The following is a 25,687-nucleotide window of genomic DNA, read 5'->3' on the forward strand; positions in this document are numbered from 1 at the left end:
TTCTACTCACAATTTGTTTTGAAGTAAAATGCACATCCAAACCCAATTTCAAGTTCCAAAAGCTATTTTTCAACACAACTTCAAAAACCCTTTTTTTTCAAGTTTCAACTAAATCTATGGCCAAACGCTATCCAAGTCCTGAGACATCTGAAACCACAAATGTTGTAAGTCAATATAAGTTTATGGACACAAGGCCACTAAAATTTATGATGGACTCGGGTAGATCTTTAATTACAGCCCAAGTGAAGTGTTGAAAGCTTCGGCATTAAGCCTATTATTTGAGGAAAACTTCCAAGTTTTGTGCAATCCCCAGAGAAGTTTTTCCAGAAACTCAAGGTGGATGGTATTTGAAAACTCCCCAGCTTTGAATAGTGAGACAAATTCAAGTACCGAAGCCTTGTAAGAGTTCCTAGTCACTCCTGAAGTGTTACCCAGTTCTTACAGTTGCTCAGGTTTAAGTTTTTAAGATATGCCATTTGGCTAAAGTTTGGAGTGATAATTAACCATCTGGAGTAGTTGAGGTTCAAATGCTTTAGCTTATCGAGATACCATTTAAACCAAAAAATAGATAAAGAATGAGAAATCCACATAACGAAAGAAACATATATTTACCAACAATTCTGTGAGTCATCATTCTACTGCATACATTTAGTTTGTTGTGTTCCTAAAATCCTTGGGAAATAGAGGACAAAGCAACAATAGAGTCTCATCATTTGGATAAATGCATCAATTCCTTTTGCATTTTCCTCTACATTTAAGTCCTATTTTAACTTGCTTCCACATCTTGCAAATGTTCTTTTTTGTTGTATCTAAGTTGCCTTTATCTAAGTTCCATTTATTTAAATCAAGAGAGAAAGATCTCCTTGTTGTAATAGCACTAATGTAAAGAAAGGACCATGGTATCCAGGGAAGATATCAAGCTCTAAGATCATATTGAAAAATAAGAGATTTGAGTAATTTTTTTTAATGACAAGAGAAACCCGCAGCCGCTAGAGAGAAAGAAGATTTCCTTGTTGTAATAACACTAATGTAAAGAAAGGACCATGGTGTCTCCAGGGAAGATATCAAGATCTAAGATCATATTGAAAAATAAGAGATTTGAGTAATTTTTTTTAATGACAAGAGAAACCCGCAGCCGCGCTACCCTTTGGGTGAGGACAGGGTAAAACCCCTGCTCCTATGCAATAACTCGCAAATCACACAGGAGAGGTATCTAGAGGCAATTCCGGTGCGACGAGGTAGACCCAAAAGACAAATCCCTTGCTTTAGCTGGCAAAGGGTTTCGAACTTGAGACCTCCAACATGGAAGTCCCAAGCCCAAACCACTGGGCCACCCTGAAGGGTGAGATTTGAGTAAGTTCGAATAGTGTGTGGACATGTTAGGACATTTTCCCTGAATTTATTCTTACTTGACCTAATTTTCATTCAATAGGTAAAGGACTCATTATGCAATTCCACCTTCACAATCACCAAACAGATTTTAACTCTCAACACTTATCGATGAATATATATATATATTCCTTGTTATATTACCGATCATGAAAATGATTATAATATAATTTTAGGAGAATTATTTCTCAATAGTTTAGATAACTACAATATTGGGAAAGAAGGAATAGAAATTACCTTAGGAAGAAAAATAAGTTTTATTCCTAAAAACTAATGCCCAAAGAAACATCTTTTCGCGTAGCAGTATTCGTAGAATTTACCACCTAAGAAACAAAATTGACTTCATGTTGTCAAATTGATAATGGTTCTGAAGCTCGTTTAGCAAAAACTTTCCTAATAAAGAATTGGAATACTAACAATGTTAACGCTTCTATTATCAGTATTACAGGTAACAGGGAAAAGCTGACGCATTACAAGGAAAATGTAAAAATAATTTTGGGATCAAAAATTGTTTCTATAAAAAATGTTTATGCTTATGATAAACTAGAAACGGATTTGTTACTTGGAAATGATTTTATCCAACAGTTTCAAGATTATCATCAAACAATATACATGGTTAGTTTTAAAACCCCATGTAATCATTTTATAAAAATTCCAAGAAAGCATAATCCTTATGTTTTACAAAAAGAAAATGGAATTTTCAATAAAAGATTTTTCGATAAACCAAAAAATTATACTTGTAAATGCCTCAATCTAGAGAAAATAAAAGAAAATTTGCAAAATTCTTATGGTGAAAATCCCTCAGAAAAATGGGATATTAGCCATTAAAAAGTTGTTTTAATTCTTAAAGATCCTAGTATCACTATAAGAGTTAGACCAATGATTTACAACGAAGAAGATAAATCTGAATTCAAAATTCAGATTCAAGAACTTCTTAAATTAAAATTAATCAGGACAAGCAGGAGTCCTCACAGCAGCCCCGCATTCATGGTAAGGAATCATGCGGAGCAAAAAAGAGGTAAAGCTCGTATGGTTATAAATTATAAAGAGCTTGACAAAAATTGTGTTTTTAACGGATATTTTATTCTAATAAAAACAATCTTATCAACCTTGCTAAAGGAAAAACTTACTTTTCAAAATTTGATTGCAAAAGTGATTTTTGGCAGGTTAAACTCTAAGAGGATTCAATTCCTCTAACAACATTTAGCACTCCAAATGGACATTATGAATGGTTAGGTAATGCCTTTTGGATTAAAAAATACACCACAGATTTTTCAAAGAAAAATGGATAAAATATTTTCTGAAAAGAATTTTTTAATTGTCTATATAGATGATATTTTAGTATGTTCACAAACATAACAAGAACATTCAACGTACCTTAAAGAATTTTCAACAATATGCGTTGAGAATGGAATTGTTTTAAGCCAAAAAATGGTTGAAATAAATAAAAATGAAATAGAATTTCTTGGAATGATTATTTCAAAAAATGGAATAGAATTACAAACTCATATTTCAAAGAAAATAATTGAGTTACCTGATAAATTGACAATAAACAAGAAATATAAAAATTTCTTGGTTATCTAAATTATGCAGGCGAATTTATTCCAGACCTTGCAAAAAAAGAAAAATCTTTTGCAAAAGCTCATTCAAAAGTCAAATCGACTTGGATGGACAAACGAACATAGCCTTTGTGTTCAAAAACTTAAAAGAAGAATGTGCTAAGCTTCCAAAGCTTAGATTACCAGATCCTGAAGATAATCTGGTTCTACAAACTGATGCTTCTGATTATCATTGGGGAGCATTATTACAAACAGATCTTAATGAAATCTGTAGATACACAAGTGGAACTTTTAACGAAGATATTCCACTAATGAAAAAGAACTTTTAGCAACTATTAAAGGAATAAGAAAATTTTCTGCACTCTTATTACCAAAACAACTTATCATCAGATCAAACAATACACAGGTATAATAAACTCCCTTCTGAACCACAGTACAGAAGATTGCATAGATGGCAGGTATTATTGTCATTTTATTCTTTCAAAAAAGAAAATATTAAAGGATCTGGCAAAAATTGCAGATTTTCTCAAGAAATGTCCAATATGGACAATAGAACTCAAATTATGGTAAACAGAATATTTCAAAAGATGAATGGCATTGAAGAAGCCATCAGTCAAAAAACCATATGCTTTTTAACATTTGAGATGAAATTGCAACCTTACCAGAAAAGACGAGGAAATTGCAGTATGAGTTGAATCAGCACAATAAAGATCAACTAGAAAGCATAGCGGAGTTTCAACTCCTCTGTGAACATCTAGATACAAAACCTCAGGGAGAAAAAATCCCTAACAAAGTGGTAGGAGATGTCCCAACATCTCATCGGTAAGCCCGGATACGCCGAAAGCTCAGTCTTTTGACAAAGCCAAAAGCCGAGCAGAGGGAAAACTCCCTATTGATACTAAAACAGTGAAAACTGGAAAAAAAATCTGGGAAACCATAAAAAAATACTAACTCACTCAGAGGAAAAAAGTTTGCTTCTTTTCAGGTAGGAAAAATCCATCCTAAGGAAGAAGAATATCTGGCTTTCACAAAACAGATATATATATATATATATTACTTAAAGGTGTATATGATGAAGTTGAGCGGGGTGGATAAAATTGAGGCTTGCATCTAAAGTATTGTGCAAAAAGAATGTCACAAGGCTTAATGGTAAGTTCTACAAGTGGTGGTTAGACTAGGGCTGGGCATAAAATACCGAAAACCGAATTACCGAACCGAACCGGCTATTTCGGTATTTCGGTATTCGGTATTCGGTAATTCGGTTCGGTAATCGGTACCAAAAGTCCATAATTTCGGTATTTCGGTTTCGGTTTCGGTATTTTTTTTTTCCCGTTCGGTAGTTCGGTAAATACCGAATACCGTAATTAATATGGCTAGTAGACCACTAGTCCACTATTGTATGTCTGTTGGGCCTAAGCCCTTTAGAAATTATTTTAAGGCAGCCCAAATCCCTAACCCAATAACCCAACAGCCCACTCCAACAACATTACAACAAAAATCCATTTAGGGCTAGGGTTAACTTTCATTCTTTCTTTCTGTTTCTCATTTTCTCTACTTCTCACTTCTCACTTCCAAACGGCTCCTGTCTCTCCAACAAAAAAACTCACACTGCCATTGTAGATTTGTATCCTCCACTGCCTCACTTCCTTCTCCGGCGGACCCTCTCCCTCACACGCTGCTCGCCGCCCGTCAAGAACCACCAACCTTCGCCGTCTCCTCTCCGCGCGAGCCGCTGTCCAGAGAAGACAGCAGCAACCATCCGTCACCGGCGAACAGCGAGCTCCGAGCTCGCACGATGAACAAAAGCCCACGTTGATCCACCATCAGCAGCCCCTGATTCTTCTTCCTCTTCCTCTCCACCGCTGCAACAGCAACTTCGACGAACACACCGAACAAGCTGCAACGACGAACAGCAACCTGCAAGCGGCCATGGGCCATGGAAACTGATGAAGTATCACTGGCCACTGGACCTTTCAATTGCATTATTATTTCCATTTATCACTTCTGTTCATTGATTTGGTAAGACATCATCACTATAAAAGTTCTACATTTTCTTTTCACATAGATCTTTTAATTGATCCGGAACAGTTTTTTCTATTCAATTTCTAGTTCATCAGTATCTAAGTATCATTCTTGTGGAGACAACATCATCATGAAAAAGAAAACAGAGATTCTAATTATCAGTTTTTTCTTGATAGTTGTGCGTTGAAAACTAGATATTGCCTGATATTTTTTCCCCACCAAATTTCAAATTGTATAGGCCAGTGATACTTCACAGTTTTCCTGGATGTCGCACTGTATGATAGTGCATTAGTATTCTCGTGTGATTTTACTTTATTGAAACATTAACAAGTTGCATTTTTGTTATGTAGAGGATATCTGAGATTTTTTTGTTATTGAAACATTAACAAGTTGCATTTAAGATGGTTTTGTGGCTACTTATCTTGTAAAAAAAAGTGCTTGCATTTGTGTTGATCTTATAAGATGCAGAAATTTGGGTATTACCGAATACCGTACCGAACCGAATTTTTATTTATCGATTACCGAATTACCGAACCGAAGTTTGAAAGTTCGGTATTTGGTATATACTTTGAATTACCGATTACCGAATTATCGAATCTAAATTTTGAAAATACCGAACCGAATACCGAATGCCCACCCCTAGGTTAGACCAACATTAGTGTATACGGTTGAGTTTTGGCAAGTAAAGAATGCCAGGTTTAGAAAATGTGTAGTGGAGATGAAGATGCTCAAATGAATTTGTGAACATACTAAGAGAGATATGATTAGGATTGAAATTATCCAGGGCAGGGTGAGAGTGACCTCTGTAGTGGACAAGATGAGGGAAGCAAGTTTGAGATAGCTCGGATATGTGAAGGGAAGATCGCTAGTAAGGAGGTGTGAGAGGTTGGCGGTAGTAGGAGTTAGAAAAAGGTAGGCTAAAGAAGAACTAAGAGGTAATTAGACAGAACACAACACAACTTTAGCTTATTGAGGACATGACCATAAGGAGGTGTGGAGGTCGAAGATTATGATAGAAGGTTAGTAAGTAGCCGAGTGTTGTCGCCCTTGAGGAAGGACAGACAAGGGATAGCCTCATCTCCTTGCATTCTTATTAGTAGTAGTATTTAGTAATTGCGCAGTTTCTTTTTCTTCAATGTGTTTTGTTATATGTTGTTGTTTCATTTGTTTTGTATCTTTGATATTTTGCTATCATATTTTTCTTGCAACTTTGCTTCAAATAACTTCTTTTCGAGTTGAGGGCCTATTGGAAACAACATTTTTACCATGAAAAGATAGGGATAAGATCTGCATACATCTTACCTCCCTATACTCCACTAATTACAATGGGAATGGTATTGGTGTTGTTGCAATCAACCTTGAGAAAACAATTATGTCAATGCACAATTGATATTGTTATGGCCGAAGGATATTGAGCTAATAAAGAGGATCAACAAATGTTGCTTTCAGCACCGTCTATTAGAGCAATCAAATTTCAAAAGGAAGACATACTACAGCCCTATCGATTGTGTGATAACTAGAAGAACAAAGACAAAGTTGGTCAGAGAGTAAGCCTTTTGACTTTATTCATCAATGGTCTTAATGGCAGAAATGTTGGCTTTTGGTATATTGAAATTTTAATTTATAACTAAATCAAATGTTTTTTTGAATATGTATGCGAATTAAAAATTACGAACTATTTTGGTATCTATATTATATAAAAATGAGATGAAATACATGTGAAACACACATGAAGAGAGACTAGTCTTAATAACCAAATGGGATTTAAAAGTAACACAAAATGGAGAGGACAGAAAACAAGGATGTAAACTACAAAAAGATTCATGTTTTAGACACTTCCCACAGAGAAGAAAAACTTGTAATATCAAGAAGAACAGGGGAAAACTCATAATGTCAAGAAGTACAGGAAAAACAAGAAACACGATATAGAATATATCATCTAGACTATATCCTTCACACCAATCCAAGAATGCACAATTCTGATTATTGGGCATGATGTTCTAATTAAGGTTCTCAAAAATTTGAAACTGCATAAGACTACCCCAATTCACATGGACGCACAAAATCGAAAAGGGAAGTAGCAGGGTATGTCATTGGGGTATCAGATATGACAATAAGAGTATAAATAGACACAGCTTAATATAAGTATTGCACACAAATTTGGCCAAGACAAGAGTTAAAAAGGTACCAGAGAAAATCCTGCATCTGCCATATCTTTATCTTCAAATCTATACTCGTGAATAACCCAATCACTTCTCTGCCCTCGTGGTGCATTACCTTGGTGAAAAACCAATGTCTTAACAGATCCAACAAACTTTTCATCATAAAGAACAGGTCTATCCTTGCCAGTAGTTTTCCAGAATCCAGTTTTAGTAGCACGATTCATCCTGGCTCCACTTGCATATTTTCTCTCTCTTGGACAAAAGAAATACCATTCAAGATCTTTACTTTTGTAGCAACATTTGTCTGGAAGAAAGAAATACAAACATTATGAACAATTGAACACGCACGGATAAGCAGAAGTAAAATCCATAGCAGAATAAAACACAAGAAGCCTTTATGCTACAAAGAAGATATTGGATAGAAAGCCAAACAGGCTTAGAGCATTCTTCTTTCACCAGAAAGAAAGAAGACTGTTTGAGTATTTATTTAAACAGTAATAAGGAGAAAAAATGAATTTAATCAGTAAAATCCTTACGCCACTTTAGGAATTCAACATAACTAAAACTAAAAGTAGTACCACAATATATAGAAGTTTCATAAACCCTACACGCTAAAGAATAATATAATAAGTTTGCCAATTATATTGAACAGATGCATAAGAATTTGTGTAAATGTAATTGATGTAATAGCATTAATGAAAGACAAGTGTTTTGAATCAAGATACATTGCATTAGAAAGGATAGTTATGTTGTAACCTAAAGAAAAATGCATATCAACAAACAATTCAATTATAGGAAGTTTGGGTTCTTAGAAACCTTGTGAACTTAGGGGGTGTTTAAATTGGCTTTTTTTAAGTGGCTTATAAGTTAAAACTCATAAGTTGGAAACACCCAACTTTTGACTTTTGGCTTTTTTTGATACTTTTTCCGCATAAAAAAGTACTTTTACCCAAACATTTCCAAAACTAAAAAAAAAACTTAAAAGCCAAAAGCTACTAAAAATAAGTCAATCCAAACACCCACTTAGTTTTATAGGAACTTGTCCAAAAACTTTAACATAAAAACACAAAAAAAAAGAAGTTGCTTATAAATTATCGCGTGAATAATTGTGAATAACTTTGAACATTGTGATTTAAACGGCGGGTTATTTTATGAGACATTTTCTAGTATGTCATAGGCCTTATCATATCCTATCAGCATCAAAAAAACAAATGTTCTTATGATTGTAGATACTATTCACATAATTGGAGATAGGAGATTATGCATACTATCTTGAAAACATTGTTGATTTGACAATTTGGGCATGTCATAAATATGCTATTGCACACTCTAACATTACTCTAGAACTTTTTAACTTCTTCTGACGGAACAATAATAACCATATAAGATAGTTACAATGAGTTAAAAAGGCTTTAATAAAGTTCTCCAATATGTAATAAAGCTATTAGAATAACCTACTACAAATATAGTGATAACAACAACAACAACAACAACAAACCATTGAAATCCCACAATGTGGGGTCTAAGGAGAGTAAAGTGTACGCAGACCTTACTCCTACCAAGGTAGGACGGTTGTTTCCGAAAGACCATCGGTTCAATAAAAGCATAAAAATAGATCAGATAAGGCTAAAGAATTCAAAGCAATATGAGAAACAAATAACGGAAGTGTCACAAATAAAATAGAGCAATCAAAGTATTGAAAGTAATAAATAATAACAGAAATGAGAGCACAAGAAATTACAATGCGCTAATGTGCCTACTAATAAAGAAGATTAGCGAGACTATGTACTAGCCTTCTACCCTAATGTGGATCCTCCACATCCTCCTATCTAAGGTCATATCCTCAGTAAGTTGTAACTGTGTCATATCCTGCCTAATCACCTCTCCCCAATATTTCTTCAGCCTACTCCTACCTCTTCTGAAACCATCCATGGCCAACCTCTCATACCTCCACACTGGGGCCTCTGTGTCTCTCCTCTTCACATGCCCAAACCGTCTCAGTCACATTTCCCGCATTTTGTCTTCCACTGAGGCCACTCTCACCTTGTCCCGAATAGCCTCATTTCTAATCTTGTCGCTCTTGGTGTGCCCACACATCCATTTCAACATTCTCATCTCGGCAACTTTTATCTTTTGAACGTGAGAGATCTTAACTGGCCAACACTCCGCCCCATACAACATAGCCGGTCTAACCACCACTTGGTAAAACTTGCCCTTAAATTGTGGTGGCACCTTCTTATCACATAGCACTTCGGAAGCGAGCCTCCATTTCATCCACCCTGCCCCAATACGATGTGTGACATTATCCTCAATCTCCCCGTTGCCTTGCATGATAGACCCAAGATACTTGAAACTGTTTTTCTTGTGGATGGCCTGGGCACCAAGCCTAACTTCCACACCAACCTCCTGAGGTGTCTCACTGAACTTGCACTCTAAGTACTCTGTTTTGGTCCTACTCAGCTTAAACCCTTTAGACTCCAGGGTATGTCTCCAATCCTCCAGCTTAGCGTTAACTTCGCTACGAATCTCATCAATCAGGACTATGTCGTCCGCGAAAAGCATACACCATGGCACCTCATCTTGGATTTGTCGCGTCAATCCATCCATCACCAAGGCAAATAAAAACGGACTAAGAGTTAATCCTTGATGCAACCCCATCACAACTGAAAAGTGCTCTGAGTACCCTCCTACTGTCCTTACCCTAGTTTTGGCTCCCTCATACATGTCCTTGATCACTTTAATGTATGCCACAGGTACACCTTTAGCCTCCAAACATCTCCATAGTATCTCTCTTGGAACTTTATCATAAGCATTTTCTAGGTCAATAAATACCATATGCAAGTCCCTCTTCCTCCCCCTATACTGCTCCATCAGTTTCCTCATAAGATGGATGGCTTCTGTAGTTGAGCGTCCAAGCATAAATCCGAACTGATTCTCTGAAATAGATACGCCTCTCCTCACCCTTATCTCCACCAACACTCTTTCCCACACTTTCATAATATGGCTCAGTAGCTTGATACATCTATAGTTGTTGCAACTCTGGATATCCCCCTTGTTTTTGTATAGAGGGATCATTACGCTCGACCTCCATTCTTCGGGCATCGTTGTCGTCTTAAGGATGACATTAAATAACCTAGTCAGCCACTCCAAACCTACCGAGCTTGTGTTCTTCCAAAATTCCCCAGGAATCTCATCAGGTCCGGTCGCTCTTCCCCAACGCATCCTAAAACCGCACCCTTAACCTCCTCGACCTTAATACTCCTGCAATACCCAAAATCGTGACGCCTCCCTGGATGTTCCAAATCTCCCAACACAATGTTTCTGTCCCCTTCTTCATTCAAGAGTTTATGGAAGTATGACTATTATCTTTGTTTAATGAGAGTCTCCTCTACCAATACTTTTTCATGCTCGTCCTTAATGCACTTCATTTGATCCACATCGCGTGCCCTTCTCTCCCGCGCCCTGGCTAGCGTGAACAATTTCCTATCCCCACCTTTCTCTTGTAGTGCCGCATATATATTTAATAAATAAAATTTATACATTATAGACTAGAAAGTAATATCCCTACATACAGATAAGAAAAGATCAGTTTCGTTATTGCTATTGGAATGAAATCAAAACACTTAGATAACAATACCATTAGAGCATTATGAAAATAGACATAATTGAATTTATCTACAACCACTATCTAATATGTTTTTTAAATAGTCTACAAATTTCTAAATGACATCTTGAAGCTGCACAATAAAAAAAATTGATTTGTACAACTTTTTTTCACATCAGACTTTGGGTTTGAACTATCTGCTATGTATTTAGCTAATTAGCTTTTACTGATAGACGATTTTATGACCATCAGTTTTTGTTTTTATCATATAAAGGAATTAAATACTTGATATTTCTTGGTTACATTTTAAATATAACTCCACCACTACATTTCTATATCATTCAATTTATTTGGTGTAAGCTAAAGATTGTACGAGATCAGCATACCCAATAAGAAGATAGGATGAAAAAGTAATACTAATAAATGAACAATAATGCCAAAAAATTAAAATAAAAGTAGTCGCATTCCTATGTTATCTTGATTTCAGTCATTACATTTAAGTTTATATTGAAACAAAACATATCAAGTTAAATATTAAAAAGAAACAAAAGAACTTCAGTAATACATGTAGTTAATTTCTTAAATTTCAAAGAAATATATATTTTTGGTTAAAGTTAGTTACCTAATAATGATTAAATAGGAGTCCTTGAGGGAGTATGTTGGTTTTAGGATTTATGTTGAAGTCCTACATCATAGGGAAAATAATAATATTACAATTTTATCCAATATGAAATTATGTTTTACAGAAAATTTCAACTTAAAAGGTATAAAAGTCTTCAAATATTTAAAGGATATTTTGGTCAAGCAACATTTACATTTGTTTTTTTATTATAATTGATAGATAAATAGAAAAGTAGGCAAAGGAAATTGCAGACCACTTGAGTCAATATATATATATGGATACTAAATCTAGAATATGTACATTTGGCCAACTAGCAGGCGATAAGATTTCCAAAAGATAGAACTTTATATAAAACTGTTGCAATAGATGTACATAAAAATGTGTTTTCTGTATAAAGACATACTTCAGGTTAAAGAACATACCATTTATATGCACATATCAAGACTATCAAGGATTAAGACATATATACCTGGAAGATCCCATGGGGAGAACTTGTAAATGTTGAGTTCTGATATGGCTTCAAATGGGATCTTTTTCCCCGTGATCTTCCGCTTTAGATAGTACATTATCAGCTCAACGTCAGTAGGGTGAAAGCGAAAGCCTGGTGGAAGCTTCGCCATTGGAAATGGTAAAAACCCGCACAGCCAAATAAAATGAAAAAAACACAGCACTAGTAGGTCTCAGTGAAGCAATTTTTAACTAAAGAAAGCAACAGAGTATATAGAATAATATACGCCAAAGCCTCAACAACTGTCAAGTCCAATGCCGAAACAATATCTTCCCAGAGCACCAAGGTCTTCTTCGATTCAATGCAGCCCAAACAAAGTAGTGATGCTTGTGGCTGATGCTAACAGACATCTGGTGTGCAATACAAAACCTGTTCCATATCAAAAGCCTCTGAAATACAGATTCAAAAAGAATTGCCCAAAGGGCACAGAGGACAATAACACAACACTAGTGCAGAATTTGAAAGAGTTAAAAGAGTAACAAATCACTGTGACGGGACCCTAGCGAGAACAATAAATACCTTTTTTTTCACAAACAAAATTAGAGGAAAAATGACCAATTAATCAACAAGGAGAGCCAAATCAAAATCAAGAAGAATTCAGAAAGGAACGAACCGGAGATGGCAAACGAAGGAGAAGGCGGACGCGAAGACGAGGATTAGAGGGAGAAAGAAGGGCAAAAATGATGAGGCAATAGGGTTTATATTGAACGCGTTTAGTTCGAGTGCGCGATCCTGAGTGTAGTGAAGCTTCTTCAGTAATCTAAAGATTTTCATTGGCTCATAAAGTTGCATATATTTTACGAAAAAGGATCAAAAATATTGTATCGAAAATTACTCTAAAATGCTTTGTTTTACTTATTAGATCAAAAATGCTCTTTCATTTATATGTTTGGATCAAAAATACCTTTAAGATTAAATTTAAGTCAAAAATTACCCCTTCCTTTAAAAGAAGCTGATGTGGCATAAATATTTTTTTAATTTAATATGTAGCATTTTTTTTTATTAGTCCATATGTAATTAGATCCAATTTCATTCACAATCATACCCATTAACCCAAACCCATTTCTAAAAGACCCAACACTTTCTTCATCTTCCTTTTACAAAATTATTTGGAGGGATTAATAAAATATTGATTTGTTTTCGTCGGAGTTTTATACATTTTTGCCCACTCCATCTCTCAGTGTCGCATGGACGTCTTCGTCGGAATTCTATCCTCTTCAAACTTAATCCATTTATACAACCTAAATTGGCCATGGAAATTTTAAATCCAAACAAGAATCTCCAGCGATGACTTTGATGTACAAACTACAGTTATCTTCACTATCACAAAGCTAGTCGGAGCTAGCCTGTTTCACCAAAACTAAACCCTTTCAAAGACCCTCCTAAATTCTTTGACAAAATATTGAAATTTATATAACCTTATTCAAAGATCCAAGAATATTGGAAGAATTTAATAGTATTTTATTAATCCCTCCAAATAATTTTATAAAAGGAAGATGAAAGAAAGTCTTGAGTTTTTTAGAAATGGATTTGGGTTAATGGGTGTGAATGAAATTGGGTCTAATTACATGTGGACCAATAAAAATAATGTCATATATTTAATTAAAAATCTTATTTATGCCATATCAACTTCTATTAAACGAGGATAATTTGAATTTTAAATTTAACATTAAAAGCATTTTTGATCCAAATAAATGAATAAAAGAGTATTTTTGATCTAATAGGTGAAAGAAGGGTATTTTTGAGTTATTTTTAATACATTAAGGATATTTTTAACTCTTTTTCCTATACTTTAAGTGGGTCTTTGGCCATTAATATTTTTGAGAAAATCACAACAATATTTAAATGCGTATAATACAAAGTCATAAATGTACATTTTAATAATTTACTTTACTACTATATAGAAGTGCGAAGAAACGCACATGTGATAACAACATGTGTGCTTTTTGGTATAACATTGAAATTCAAGGACAATTTTGTCCATTAATTACCTGTCAGCTGAAAAGTTATACATCATATGGGGCCCATTTACTTTTCCTCTTTTTATGTCTTTTGCATTTATTTGGATGTTTTCAATATATGTTGTCTATCTAAAAAATTTTCTCAACCTTTTTACTGTTTTAAACTCCATCTGTTAATTTTTATTTATCCACTATATTAAAAATAAATGTTCAACAATATTTATTCAATTTATAAAATCAAGAGATAATTTATACTTAATTCCTAATTAATTTTCTTAAGAATTATGCAAAATCAAAAGTGGACAAGTAAAGATAGACAGCGGGAGTAAAAAGGATAAACAAACACCTCTTCAACATGTTTGTTTCTTGTCATTTAACATCAATTATGGAATTTGTCCGTCATTTTATTATTTTTATTAATAATTTCGTGCAACTCATTGGTTCTAATTTCATTTTCAGTTTAACTTTTTTATTTTAAAGACATAATTACCCTCTGGGGAACCTACAATAGAGGAGCTTGGAGTCGTGTGTGCTTACTTCTGAGCTTCAAATTTCAATATGTGTACTATCTTTTTTCCTTTCCATCACTTAATGTCCCACTTAGGGTCTGTTTGGAAAGCCACATTTTAATTGGAATTGATGTAATTAGTAGGGTAGTAATTACACAATCTAGTAATTATGATGACATGTTTGTTTGCCACAATGTAATTACAGTACAATTACAAGTGTATTGTTTGGTTGCACAAGTATAATTACAAGGTTATGTTAAATTTTAAAAATAAAAATTAATTATTTAAACCTAAAATTCATACTAGACAAATAAGGGCTTTTAATAGATGATATTAACATAAATATTTAAGATATATTATCTTTTGAAAATATATTAATTAATAAACATACGTTCTTACTAATATTATAAAAAATAATTGATTATATATTTTAAATTACTATATTTTTATTAAGTTAATCATAAAAACTAAAAATGCAAGATTTCTTTGAGCATCATGAAATACGTGTTTGACAAAAATATTAATATTATAAATATAAGTCATAAAATTATTAAAATATTTGACAAAAAGATAATCTATCAAATCTAACTAAAAAGTAAATGACCTGCAATGTAAAAATATCAAGTCAATACTACTAAAATAAATAAAATTGAAAATATAACATAAGTTCTAAATTCAAAATAAAATTTTTAACATAATACTACTTTTATGTCAAATTTCAATATAACGTACATAAATATTATTTAAAAGAAAAGAAAAACGTAAGTCTATAACTTTATTCAACAATGACTTCTACTTTAATTTAAAAATTAGAACACTAACAAAATTATGCTAATAAAAAAAATATATAGAATTAAAAAAAGGGTAATACGAAAGATTGCATGGAATCACATAAAGTAAATGTTGAGAATGAGAACGTAATTAAAAAAAATAAAAAATATATTTTTATTAAATGTTAGAATAATAAAAATAATAAGAATGTAAAATAGTAATAAAAATAAATTAAAATAAAATAAAAATAAAAGAAAAAAAGTAAAAAGTAATCAGTTTGTAATTACACGGTGTACTTACACCAATTCACAGCCCCCCCCCCTTAAGAATTGGAGAGTGTAATTACTCCCTGCCAATTACAGCCAATTACTTGCTGACCATATAATTACATAGTCAACCAAACATGCCAAACAGTGTAATTACACTCAATTACACCAAATTCAATTACTTGAGTGGCTTTCCAAACATGCCCTTAATAGCTTTCCACATTATCAATTTTTAGTTTATCATTCTTCTATTTCAATTTATACAACTCACTTTTTTTAGTCAATCTATAAAAAATGTCATATTTCTATATTTTGTATTCATTTTAATTTTAAAATATCTATTTTGTTCATCCCACACAAATATTTATGACTTATTTTAAATCACAAATTTCAAAAATTTCTATTTTTTTATACTTCATGCCAAATCAAACTACATCATAAATTAGATCCAGAAATATGCATCTCTTTGTCAACGTACTTGCCTCTAGCCGAGGGTTTTTATGAAATTTTTATACTTCTTCATTTGTTTGTCTTACTTTTCTTTTTAGTTTGTTTTATATTTGAAAAATTACGTAAGAAATACTATAAATCACAATAATTAAATAACTAAAAATATTTAAAGATATATATAAAAAAATGATTGACTCTCAAAATTCTATCGGTGCCGCATAAATTGGGATAGATGAAGTAACATATATTATTTTTAAATATTGTAAAAAGTAATATAAATCACAATAATTAACAGCTTTAAATATTTACAAGACATACAAAATTTAGTCGAGTCACAAAATTTAATCAATGCCACATAAAATTGGATATATTATTTACAAATTACATAAAAAATTATAAATCTCAATAATTAACAACTTAAAATATTTAAAAGACATAAAAAATTTGTTGACTCTTGAAGTTCCATCCATGCCACTTAAATTAAAATATCAGAAATAACTCCTATATCTAGTTATCGAAATAAAATTTTGATCACAAATTTTAATATATTAGAATTATTTTATATTGAATTAATATTTATTTATTTTATCTTGTATTTACCATATTTAGAAAGTACAAAAAGGGTGTGCTTTAATTTTTTATTTTGAAAAAACAGATAATTAATACAATTAATCATCATCTTACTACATTTAGGGAATTGTTGAGAGCACATCTTTCAATTTTCAAAAGGAAAAGAAATCCATAATTCTTTCTACACATTCTTCTCTAAAAATATATGATACTCCTCTCCAACATCCCACAAAATTTTCCACTAAAGATCTGAACTACTCATCGTAAGCATATAAGCTTGGATCGGGTGATTTTACACTTGTTTATGTATGTTAAGGCTCATTCCCAAGTGTAGGAAGTGTATCAGAAGTGGCCCTCTAGCACTAACACGAGTTTATAACTTTTCTACCGGCTAAGGTTGTTTCGTATGAGTTCATATAAAGGCCAATTTCAGACAATCATATCTCTCATAATAGGAAGAGTTAGGTGTCCAATGATAGACCAAATTAAAGATCTATGAGTTTTCTTTTCAATGTTATCAACCACTCGTCAATCCAATTTTTGAGTAAAACGTTATATGCATTTTACTAGAGGATAGTCAAATTGGTCGTGCGCTCCATGCACCCGATAGCGTGCCATTTTTCCAGTAGCCACGATGTTAAGTTACTCTATTTATTAAGTTAAATTTGTGGGTCACTAGAAAACTCATCTTCGACGACCTATGGCTTATTTTCTCTAAATATTCCACATGGACCCTATTTTAGCCAAAGTTATTTGAAAATCTTGTTATACTAATTCGCATGCATTGTTTTCATGAAAGAAGTAAGTTCAAGATTTTCAAGAAGTATCTTTTTTTCAAACTTCAAGTGCATTATTTCAAAAAAGAGTTCAAGAAAATATCTTACCTAATTTAAATATTATGTTTCAAAGAAAGTTCAGTCACTTGAAAGATTCATTACGAAAGTTTACAACTTTTCAGTATAGATAGATATGATTTTCGAAAGAGAATTGTTTTTATCATAAAAAAATAGAACATAAGTATGTTTCAGATAGTTGTGAGCTTAGTCTCACCAGTAGTACAGTTTTACAGATTTGAGCAAAAATTCATAGTATATTTTCAGTTACAGTTTTTATGATATATTATGAGCATATATAGATTATCTTGGGAGGATTATTAAGCATCGAGAGGATGCAGGTTTAGAAAATCCTAGTCCCATAACTACGTGCCATAGTAGAATTTGAGTATATCGCTTTGTTGATCAACTCCTTTAGCCTTTTGAGGCTCAATTAACGGATTCACATTATATAGATAGGTTCTATACCCTGACAAGTTATTGGGAAGCCCTCCTAATGGGTTAGTTGTTGGACCCTCCCAACTGAGTTAGCTTTTGGACTCCATTTTACTCACATGGTTTATGTCGGTTGTAAGTGTTGACACCAAATTTTGACCCTCCACAAAGTAAATTAGTCATCGAACTTTTTTAATTTTCAAACAATTTGAAAAAAATAGTATTTTTATATATAAAATTTGAGATATTTTCAAGTTCTTTTTAAATGATTTTGTCATTTTCTATAATTTTCTAAATAATATATATGTTTCTATATCTTTATAAATATAATTATTATCTTTTATAAATATTCAAAAATCGTCTCAAAAGATTTTGTTTTGTTAATTAGCTTAGCTTAATTAATATATTATATTTTTCGAATTAATTAATTTATAATGAAGTTAATTAGTTTATTTTGTTAAGATTGAGAGGCTTGTTAATTAATTAGTGTTAATTCATCTTATTTAATTCTTAGCCGAATTAGTCAATTAAATTCAAATTCGATTAGATCCTTAACTTGTTTGGCTATAATTGAAAGCCATTGGACAAATTTTAAATTCATTTGCTAACCATTTTGGCCCTATTTTTAAAACTCATTCCCAACTACCCAACCCCATTTTTCCCAACCTACAGCCCATTACTACGATCACAGCAGCACAACACAATTACATATACCAAAACCCACTTACAATACTCACAATTAGGGCTGTACAGGACAAATCGATAAGCCGCACTAAATCGACAAATCGAACCAAACCGAAAAAAAAACCTGACTAGTGATTTGGTTTGACTTGATTTGGTGTTTGGAAAAAAACCCTGACCATTATAGGATTGGTTTGATTTTAACTAAAAAAAGTCAAACCGAACTCAAACCGACCCGATTATAGATATACTACTTTTAAATTATGTTATACATAAAAATATTTATTAAAATATAATTTATAAATATATATTTAAAATTTTTCATAATTTTTGTTTTCTTTCTTACATTTAGATTTGGACTTGAGAAGTCTATTTAAATAATATACAAAAAAAATCCATCTTATAAAGTTATATCATAAAGTTAAAATTTTAAACAGTGTTCTGTCTCTGTCTAATATGTTGATATTTTGTACTAGAACTCTTTTTAAGAAGTACTGCTCTGTGCTTTTTATTAGATACTATGAAAAGCTCGAAAATTTTGAAAAAACCTGAAAATCCAGAAAAACCCGAAAAAAATTGATATCGAAAAACCCGACTTTTATTGATTTGATTTGGTTTATGAATTTAATAACCCGATACATATAATTTGATTTGATTTATAAAAAAATCTAACCAACCCAGTACATATAAACCACTGCTCACAATACTACTCAGATACAAACATTACAACAACACAGCAAGACCCCAATTCCCCATCGACCCTTTACCCATCTTCTTCCCAAAACTCAAAAGAACTCATCCAAACACATGCACCCACTGATACATACATACATACACGTACACACGCCCAAAGATAAACGCAGCATACAACACCAACAACCCTTTCCTTACAAAATCCCCCAAAATCTGCCGGATTTCAAGGTCATCCATCTCTCTCAAGTAAATATGGGGCAGGTAAGCCCATCCATTATCAGGCTTTTCCTACTTTTCTTAATCTCTGGAATTTTGAATTCAAACAAGATCTTAAAGAATATTTTTCCCTCTCTCAAACGACTCTTTTAAAATTCAAGCACTATTTTTGGCTATAAATTGTTCACTTGTTTCCATTGAAAAAAAAAAGAGTTGATTGGGAGAGAACTTGGGAAGTATTGAATTTTTCTATATTCTTTCATTCACTAATTTCTCTGTTCTTCTTCCCTCTGATTAACGAGACAATCACTCTGCTCTTATTTTTTTTTATTACTTACACTCGAAATTGGTGTGGAAATTGATCTTCTCAACTCGCCGTCTCAAGTTCGCTGCTCACAAGGAGGTAATTTCCATCCTATCTATGTTTTTTTTAGTTCTGTTTCTTACAATTTATTTTAGTGCTTATGTTTATTTTCAATTCTATTTATTTTGTTGGTTTTGTTTCTTTACTTCTCTTATCATGCTTAAATTTTATTTAGCTTCTTTTAGATAGTTAAATGTCTAGCTATTAATATGCACATGACTAAACGCTAATCTTCTATATTCTTGAGATTAAATGTTCAACATGTTCTTCTTTACATATTATGAAGGAAATAAAACCACAAGCGAAATAATATATGTGTAAGTGAAAACTCAATAAAGCTTATATAGAAGAAATTTATTAAGCTAGAGATAAGAGATAAGAGACTTTACTTAATAACTCAAAACTCTTGTATCTCATTATATTGAAAATATGTAATAAGGCACCCCTGTTTATAATACTAACAAACCAAATTAAACTAGAACTAGAAAACCTATTCCTATATGAAATAGGACAAATAAATTCTAACTAGACATAAATTAAATAAATATTAAATAACAAATCCTAAACAACTTTGGATTTCTACTCTTGGTTTATTTCCAACATAGCCTCCCTTAGACCAAGATCTTCAAATAAGACCATGCCTACCATCTTCTTCAACTTTATGAACAACTCCGATTTTAATGGCTTTGTAAAAATATCAGCAACTTGTTCTTCAGTCTTGGAATATTCAACCACTATCTCTTTATCTTGAACCAAATCGCGAATGAAGTGCCATTTGATGTCAATGTGTTTGCTACGGCCATGAAAAACTGGATTCTTTGTTAACTCAATTGAAGACTTGCTATCACAAAATATCTTTGTAGGACTATCTTGCTTGTGTTGAAGAAATCCAAGCATCCTTAACCATAATACTTGTGTAGCACTATTTGTTGCAGCCATATACTCTGCTTCAGCAGTTGACAAAGCAACAACTTGTTACTTCTATGAAGACCAAGAAAATACACCAGATCCCAAATAAAATGTATAGTCAGAACTACTTTTTCGTTTCATCATATCACCAGCCCATCACTATCAGTGAATCCAACAAGACTACTATCATTAGTGTTTGAATCAAATATGCCATCACAGTTTGTACCTTGAATATATCTCAAAATTCTCTTGGCTGCTTGCAAGTGAGATTGACGCGGAAATTTCATAAATCTGTTAATTAATCCAACTCTATAAGTAATATCAGGCCTTGTAGAAGTCAAGTACCTTAGACTCCCTACCAATTTCCTAAAATATGTAGCAACAACAAAATCACCAGTTCCATCTTTAGTCAACTTCAACTTCTCTTTAATAGGGGTCAAGATTGGTTTGGCTTTATCCATATTAAATCTTTTTAAAATATCACTCGTATATTTTTTCTAAGAGATAAAAATTCCATCTTTCATTTGAGAGACTTCAATACCAAGAAAATAAGACATTAATCCCAAATCAGTCATTTCAAATTGGCTAATCATAGCCTCCCTAAACTCATAAATTAATTTGAGATTATTGCCAGTAAATATCAGATCATCCACGTACAAGCACACAATGAGAATGTCTCCATCGGAATTGAATTTTATGTATAATGTATGCTCATAAGGACATCTATGAAAGCCATGTCCAACAAAATAAGAATCAATGCGAGTATCCCAAGCTCTAGGGGCTTGTTTCAACCCATATAACGCCTTCTTCAACTTGTAAACTTTGTTTTCTTGACCTCTTTTTATATATCCTATAGGCTGCTCAACATATACTTCTTCCTCAAGAACACCAGTTAGGAAAGCTGATTTAACGTCCATTTGATAAATTTTCTAATAGTTATTTGCAGCAAGAGAAATAATCATTCGAATAGTATCAAGTCTTGCAACAGGTGAAAAGCCCTCAAAATAATCAATACCTGCCTTTTGCTTGTATCCTTTAACAACTAACCTTGCCTTAAACCGATCTACTTCTCCGGTTGATTTGTATTTGGTCTTGTATACCCACTTGACTCCAATTGATTGTTTTGAAGGTGACAAATTTGTCAACTCCAAAGTATTATTTTTCTCGATAACATTAATTTTTTCATTCATTGCATCCACCCAACGATCATTTTTAGCAACTTCCTCAAAAATAATTGGATCACAATCTACAAATAGTGCAAAGTTCACAATATCTTCATTGGATAAATTATTATCATTACCAACAACATAATCTTGCAAACGGGATGGTAAATGGCGATGTCTTTGTGGGCGATTGGATGTCTCTGATAGAACTTCCTTCCTCCATAATTGAATTGATTTGTTGAAACCCAGATGATTCAGGATTTTTCTTTGACCATTCCTGAGTACTTTGCTCATCAAAAGTTACATCTCTACTAACAATTAGCTTTCCTGTATCTGGGTTAAATAACTTGTAACCCTTTATCTCATGACTATAGCCAATAAAAATACACTTTTCTGATTTATCGTCCAATTTCTTTCTCAAAACATCAGGAACATGAGCATAAGCAAGACAACCAAATACTTTTACAGCCTGCTTGGATGGTGGTTTTAATAACTCAAAACTCTTGTATCTCACTATATTGAAAATATGTAATAAGGCACTCCTATTTATAATACTAACAAACCAAGTTAAACTAGAACTAGAAAACCTATTCCTATATGAACTAGGACAAATAAATTCTAACTAGACATGAATTAAATAAATATCAAATAACTAATCCTAAACAACTTAGGATTTCTACTCTTGGTTTATTTCCAACATATTGCTTTGTCTTAATTATTTTATGTAAGTCATGTTGATTTGGGGTTGAACTCTTGGTTTCAATCTGGCTTTCCATACTTAAAATAAGTTCCCTTCATGTGTGCTTTAGTTGTCGTTTCTGATTAGTTTGGGCGAACTAGTGTAGATTAAGGATGTGATTTATTCGTAGTCTAATCTTCATGTCCATTCAATTTGCTTTTTGTTTGTTATCCCTATTTTAGCCGAGTTCGTGAATCTGGAACACAGGCTCTTAGCTCGTTTAATGTATTATCGTCACATGCTTTTGAAATTCATGGTATAGAATTGTTAATTTCCTTCTCACTGCCTTCTTCAGATGCACATAACTAGAGATACAACTCATGTATCCTTCCATGTAGAATGTTTATTCTGAAAATACTATGTCGAGTTTGTTGGTTCTAAAGTTCTCACCTATTGTATTGTAAAGGTCTGTGTTTGTTTCGCCTTATGTTCAAATAAACAGTCAAGCAAAAGCCCTGGTTAGCTAAACTTTGCACTCTGATTGTTTTATCCTTTCCAATATACTCGAGATATCATTATTTAAGCTGCCCTAATTTAATGAGACTTTTTATCCAGTAATCCTCTCCATTTTGTTTTCTATGAATTTCAACATATTAGAATCTATTTATTTGTTTGCATTCTTATGTGTTAAAGGGTTATTTTTCTATCATAAGTATACACTTTTCTTGATCTAGCATAGTGTTTTGGTCTATTCAGTTGATCTGAACTTTAATTTGTTGGCTGATAATTATCTTTAAACTTCCTAATACTATAAGATTGAATCAGATTTACATGGCACTAAGATGAATTTAAAAGTATGGAATTGAACTTGGCTAAATTTATTAATTTAAGAGTATCATATGACCTTAGTTTTAAGTCTCAGAAAAACCTTTCTTCCCAGATCATTATGGCTATGTTTACATTGGTTAAATTCCTCTTAAAACATGTCAAATTTGTTTCAGTTATCAGATCTAGATCAACTTCTTGATCAAGTATTGAACTGCTATAGAATTACTTTAATTCAGGTCATTATTTCATGTGGTCTGAGTCAGTTTCATGAGCACTAGTTTGAATTATTTTCTCTCTTCTTCTTTGTTCTGTTGACCCCCCCCTGAGTGTTTGATTACTCTAGTTTGTTTAAGTCAATATTCGGTGTTATTTTGATATCACTTAGGTTGTCGTATTATTATTAGACTCATGCTAATTCTCATTTTTCCTTCTTTTACATGAACTCTCACGTTCGAGTCCAATTGGATTCACTATCTTCGTCGAGTCTAGCTTGACTTTCGTTCCCAGCGTTATTTCCTTTCTGAGTCAACCCTCTCTGATCAAAAGAAGCAGGTTGGAGGGAAAGCTTAAGTTTAAGCCCTCAGCATTTCACAACCATAAAAATTGGGCTTACTGCCCCCATATCAGTCCAGTGCGACATTCAGGAAAGAGCAAGAAATAGGCTTGAAACCCAATCTGATTTTGCAACTGTTACAAAGACCAGTCCGAATTAGACTCAATCTGAGCAACAAGTTTCAAAATTGTTACTTTATGTTGCTTTCTATTTAGATTATAAATATGATTACTAACATTTAACCTTAACTTAGATGAATCTTTGAGAGATTTTTTGATGGTCTTTCTTTCACTATTTCGTTGCTCATTTGCTTTAAGTATTTAATTTTCAAATCCCATTTAAATTAGGCAACTTAAGCTTAAGCTTGAGAATTATTCATATTCTTTCATAGTTAGTAAATAGCTTGAAATCCACGTTTATGAGTTTGAGTTAATCATTTAGTTCAAAAATCTTGACTTGGATAAATTGTTAAGCTAGAAATATTTTGACACTAATATTTGTATTATTTTATTACTTGAAATAATATGAATAAGTATCAACTAATTTTTAGTCACTTTTAAATAAAGATTTTCACATAATTCAACAAGTCTCTTTTAAAATTAGCCAAGTTTTTTAAAATACCGGTCAATCGCATATTAGCGGATCTTTTAAGATGCTTAAAAACTTTAACTCTGGTTTATTAAAGATTTTGTTTAAATTAAAAATTACCTTTTAAAATGGTTTTTCTTAATTTTTTCTAAAATTAAGTGGCGACTCTCTTTTCTTTATTTTCAAAATAATAAATAGCCAAGTTATGGAACGTTTTAAACTTGTTTAAAAAGGGATCGTAAAAGTAAGAAACTCTCCCCTTAAATATTATATCATCATGGAATTGACTCAGTATATTTATTTTAATCAGTTTTTCATTCAACTATTTTACATACCGTGCATTCCATGATGAAGATTGTCGACATCTTTTAATGATGAAGATTCCAACATTCAGGATCCTAGTTAGGTAGATCACAGTGTAACACCTTAGAAATTATATGCTAATGATTTGAACCATTTGTCGTAATTAGAGCTGTCAAAATGGACTTGGCCCGTGAGGTCAACCAACCCAACCCTTGAATTAAGTGGGGTTGGGCTAAATTATTTCTGCCCATTTAGGAATGCGGCCTTTTAGCCCAGCCTCACAGGCTCAACCCGCCAGCCTCAGAGGTCAGCCCGTGGGTATATATATATATATATTAAGTAGTATTTTATTTTACCAAATCTTCAACAACTAGATAATTAAAGTTATTATAATTATGAATCTTTGATCTTTTTTACTTTTGTATTTATGCCTAATTTTTCGTTTCTCCTTTCTTGTCAAGTTGATGAAAAAATAATCATGTAGTGTATATTGTTCTGATGAATCCTATGAATGTTGACTGTTGTATCTTGCCTATTATGTTGTTTTGTAAGTATTCCACTAAAGTGTGTGCAACTCATGGACATGTGATTTTTTAACGTATTGGTGTTGTGTTGATCATTGTTCGATAGTCATTCTAAGAGGCCAATGTAGTCCATCTTTTGATTGAAGGGCCAACTCTTTCCAATCCGTAGTATGCTTAGGGCTGGGTTGGACTGCTATTTTATAGACCTTTTAGTTAAAAGGGCCATCCCATCTTAACCCATTTAACTCTCTATCCCTTTAGGATAGGGTAGGGTTGAGTTGAACCAGCCCATTTTGACAACTCTAATCATAATCATAAAAAATTAAATCTGGTGATTTCCTACTTGTACATGTGTGTTAAGGTCTATTCCCAAGTATAGGAAGTGTATCGAATGTGGTTTAGGGTCATAAGGGACTTCTACCACTAAGTCGAGTTTAAAGCCTTCCTACCGACTAAGTTTTTTCATTAGTTCATGAAATGACCAACTTCAAACAATCATATCTTTCAGAATATAAAAATTTAGGT

The 25,687-nt window shown here is 32.6% G+C and overlaps 1 protein-coding gene and 1 long non-coding RNA gene across 3 annotated transcripts in view; one reads left to right on the plus strand and one right to left on the minus strand.

The window, feature by feature from the left end:
* The window catches only part of LOC129896740 (NAC domain-containing protein 82-like), a 32,020-nt gene extending 19,409 nt beyond the window's left edge, over positions 1 to 12,611 (minus strand). The window contains exons 1-3 of one of the 2 annotated variants that reach the window (XM_055972704.1): positions 12,480 to 12,611; positions 11,828 to 12,235; positions 7,159 to 7,436 (exon numbers count right to left, since the gene is read on the minus strand). In XM_055972704.1, the coding sequence (XP_055828679.1) occupies positions 7,159 to 7,436; positions 11,828 to 11,978 (429 nt within the window). In that variant the 5' untranslated portion in view covers positions 11,979 to 12,235; positions 12,480 to 12,611. The remainder of the gene's footprint in view (positions 1 to 7,158; positions 7,437 to 11,827; positions 12,236 to 12,479) is intronic. The other variant, XM_055972703.1, reaches the window with a different exon arrangement.
* Positions 12,612 to 19,090: 6,479 nt separating this feature from the next.
* LOC129896115 (uncharacterized) lies at positions 19,091 to 24,024 on the plus strand. Its single transcript, XR_008767909.1, has 2 exons — positions 19,091 to 19,654; positions 23,684 to 24,024. It is a non-coding gene; the product is annotated as an uncharacterized LOC129896115 (long non-coding RNA).
* The last annotated feature ends 1,663 nt before the right edge of the window (positions 24,025 to 25,687 follow it).

The sequence above is a fragment of the Solanum dulcamara genome, chromosome 7 (assembly GCF_947179165.1).
Source record: "Solanum dulcamara chromosome 7, daSolDulc1.2, whole genome shotgun sequence".
NCBI lineage: Eukaryota > Viridiplantae > Streptophyta > Magnoliopsida > Solanales > Solanaceae > Solanum > Solanum dulcamara.